We start from the raw sequence: 1,352 nt of genomic DNA, 5'->3' as shown, positions 1-1,352 counted from the left end.
AAAAAAAAAAAAAAAAAAAACAACTTCTACTATGTATGCCTAATTCTCTACTCACAAAGTATTGTTCATGTTTCCTTATGCATATGTTTTAACTTTTCTAACATGAGCAGACTGCATCAGCTATCTTCTATGTGATATATAGTTTTTCTTCTTCTTTGAAATGCAAAGAATGCAAAAGAAATGGATGATCTATTTGTGGAGTGAGTCAAAACTAGATGCAACAGCTTCAAAGTGGCATCTCAAAAGATGGGTCTCAAGTCAAGCCCAAGTAAGATTTAGTCAACCACAACTAGAACGATATCTGACATTGAGGACCCAGTTCTAATAAGTTACACATATGGAAGACATGAAACTTATTTTCTTTATCATTACAGGAGCTGGAAACTTATTTCCTTTATTAATGCAGGGGCTATTATCGGTGTACAAACAGCAAATGCACAGTGAAGAAGAGAGTGGAAAGGTCATCTGAAGATCCCTCAATTGTGATCACAACATACGAAGGCCGGCACTGTCACCAAACAGTTGGTTTCCCCATTGGTGGTGGTGCTGTCATTCCTCATGATCAGGCTGGCTTTGCAGCCAGATTTGGTGATTTAACCTCCCAGTTGTATATTCCGAGCAGGTTAGCGCAATTCCCACCAGGAGGATCATCGTTTCATGTCAGCCAATTGCACGAGCTGCCCTCAGGTGAAGTAAGGGAATCTCATCAAGGCCCATCTTCCCAGATGCTGCAGCCTGAAGAGGTCATGACCCAAGTACGGGCTCTGCCAAGGACGACCAACGAAGGATTGCTTGGTGATATTGTGCCCAGCTGGAATGCGTAGCTGATGATGAGAAAGAAAGGATGGTATACACTACTCTCTCTCTCTCTCTCTCTCTCAATTGCTAAATGCTTTGGAATCAATTCTATTTATACCATGCACGGAAAGAAATACTAATAATATTTCTGTCGTATATGTTTAAAGTTGCAGCACTAGTGGTGTTTAACTACATTCTAAGAAATGATCTCAAAAAAATAAAAATGGTATAGATGCCATCGTTCATCAACTGGTGCATATATATATATATATATATATATGTTGCACTTAGGGTTCATTGAAGCCCATATTTAGAGATTCTATTCATTGTTGGACGACAACCCTTATTAAAGAAGAAAAAAAATATATAAAAAATAAAAGACTTTTAATGTTAATCCCGAACGGTAGGATAAAACTTTATATGGGCAAAAGAGAAATCGTATTTTCTTTTGATCCAAAACGCATTAAATGCTTTAGGACTTGGTTTTTATGCACCTTCATGTACGTACATGGTCTTCCTCCAATCGTTGGATGGGATAGAGGGCATAAATGTAA

General features: G+C 38.0%; 1 protein-coding gene across 2 annotated transcripts in view; it reads left to right on the top strand.

Annotated features, from left to right (window-relative positions):
• Positions 1 to 1,048, top strand: part of LOC122078860 (probable WRKY transcription factor 57) — a 123,034-nt gene extending 121,986 nt beyond the window's left edge. The window contains exons 3-4 of one of the 2 annotated variants that reach the window (XM_042645038.1): positions 169 to 268; positions 407 to 537. In XM_042645038.1, the coding sequence (XP_042500972.1) occupies positions 169 to 268; positions 407 to 469 (163 nt within the window). In that variant the 3' untranslated portion in view covers positions 470 to 537. Of the gene's footprint in view, positions 1 to 168; positions 269 to 406 lie in introns of both variants that reach the window. The other variant, XM_042645037.1, reaches the window with a different exon arrangement.
• Positions 1,049 to 1,352: the final 304 nt, after the last annotated feature.

This window comes from Macadamia integrifolia, chromosome 5, assembly GCF_013358625.1.
Source record: "Macadamia integrifolia cultivar HAES 741 chromosome 5, SCU_Mint_v3, whole genome shotgun sequence".
Taxonomy (NCBI): Eukaryota; Viridiplantae; Streptophyta; class Magnoliopsida; order Proteales; family Proteaceae; genus Macadamia; species Macadamia integrifolia.
This window is presented reverse-complemented; position numbering and strand designations above follow the sequence as displayed.